General features: G+C 62.0%; 1 protein-coding gene across 1 annotated transcript in view; it reads right to left on the bottom strand.

The window, feature by feature from the left end:
- PCSK9 (proprotein convertase subtilisin/kexin type 9) overlaps window positions 1–1,042 on the bottom strand; it is a gene marked incomplete at both ends in the record, with an annotated part of 2,903 nt that extends 1,861 nt beyond the window's left edge. Inside the window, 4 exon segments of the mRNA XM_010076778.1 lie at window positions 6–55; window positions 373–506; window positions 708–831; window positions 962–1,042. Of these exon segments, the coding sequence (XP_010075080.1) occupies window positions 6–55; window positions 373–506; window positions 708–831; window positions 962–1,042 (389 nt within the window).
- Between the last annotated feature and the right edge of the window lie 6 nt (window positions 1,043–1,048).

The following is a 1,048-nucleotide window of genomic DNA, read 5'->3' as shown; positions in this document are numbered from 1 at the left end:
CGCGCCCGCTCAGGACCCCGGCCATGTGGGTCCCGTGGCTGTCACACTTGCTGGCCTGGTGCAGACATCACGGTTTTACACCCGTTGCATTGAAACAGGTTTGTGACCCCACAGCATCCTCCCCACCCCATCCCACCCCTTGGGCCTTGCACCAGGTAAATCCTGCTGCAGAATAAATGCTTTAAAATATTTCGGGGTGGGGGGAGACAAAAAATCATCCTGTGCAGAAGGTTACACTCAGCTCCCACTGCTACGTGTCCTACCCGGCATTTCGCCACAAGCCAAGTGTCCCCCTTGTCCTGGGAAGCCCCCTGAGCCTGGCCAGGGTTTGGTGGGTGCAGGGGGATGCTCATGCAGCACCTTGGGGCTCACCTGCCTGTGGAAGCGGGTGCCATCCTCCTCAGGAACACTTTCAAAGTCCGTCACAAGCACCCTGCCCTCGATCTCCCGGTGGGTGCTCTGCACGCTGGTGTCCAGCAGGTAAATCTCCGCCAGGTCACCTTTATCTACCGGGGATACCACCGGGGGGGAAGGCAACCACCACCTTGGTCAGCCTGGATCCCTGGGATGCTCCCAAAATGCAGCTCCAGTCCCACAGCACCACAGGGCGGGGGGATATCCCTGTCCCCCCAGGATCAGGAGAGGGAACGGGGTCACTGACCCTTTCTCAAACCCCAGTGATCCTCCCCCTGCACCCCAGTGCTTACTGGGAGGGCTGTAGGCACCCGAGGCGGGCTGTGGCGGCACGATCCTGCCCAGGTTCCAGGGGATGCTCTGGGCAAAGACGTAGGAATCCTCCTCAATGTACTCCACATGCGGCAGCTTCAGCGCCTGCGAGGAGGTGACAGGGTGCCCAGCGCGCTGCCAAAGCTCCTGTCCCCTTGGGAATGGGGCTGCCCCCCCCTGCCACTGCCCTGCACCACAACCCACCACCCCAGGACGCGTCCCCCGCTCCCCGTACTGTGTCCAGGACGTCGCTGCTCATCTTCACGAGGAAGGCGGGCAGGAGGTGGAAGACATGCAGCAGGTCAGTCAGGTACCCGCGACG

Source organism: Pterocles gutturalis, unplaced genomic scaffold (assembly GCF_000699245.1).
Source record: "Pterocles gutturalis isolate BGI_N339 unplaced genomic scaffold, ASM69924v1 scaffold3763, whole genome shotgun sequence".
Taxonomy (NCBI): domain Eukaryota; kingdom Metazoa; phylum Chordata; class Aves; order Pterocliformes; family Pteroclidae; genus Pterocles; species Pterocles gutturalis.
This window is presented reverse-complemented; position numbering and strand designations above follow the sequence as displayed.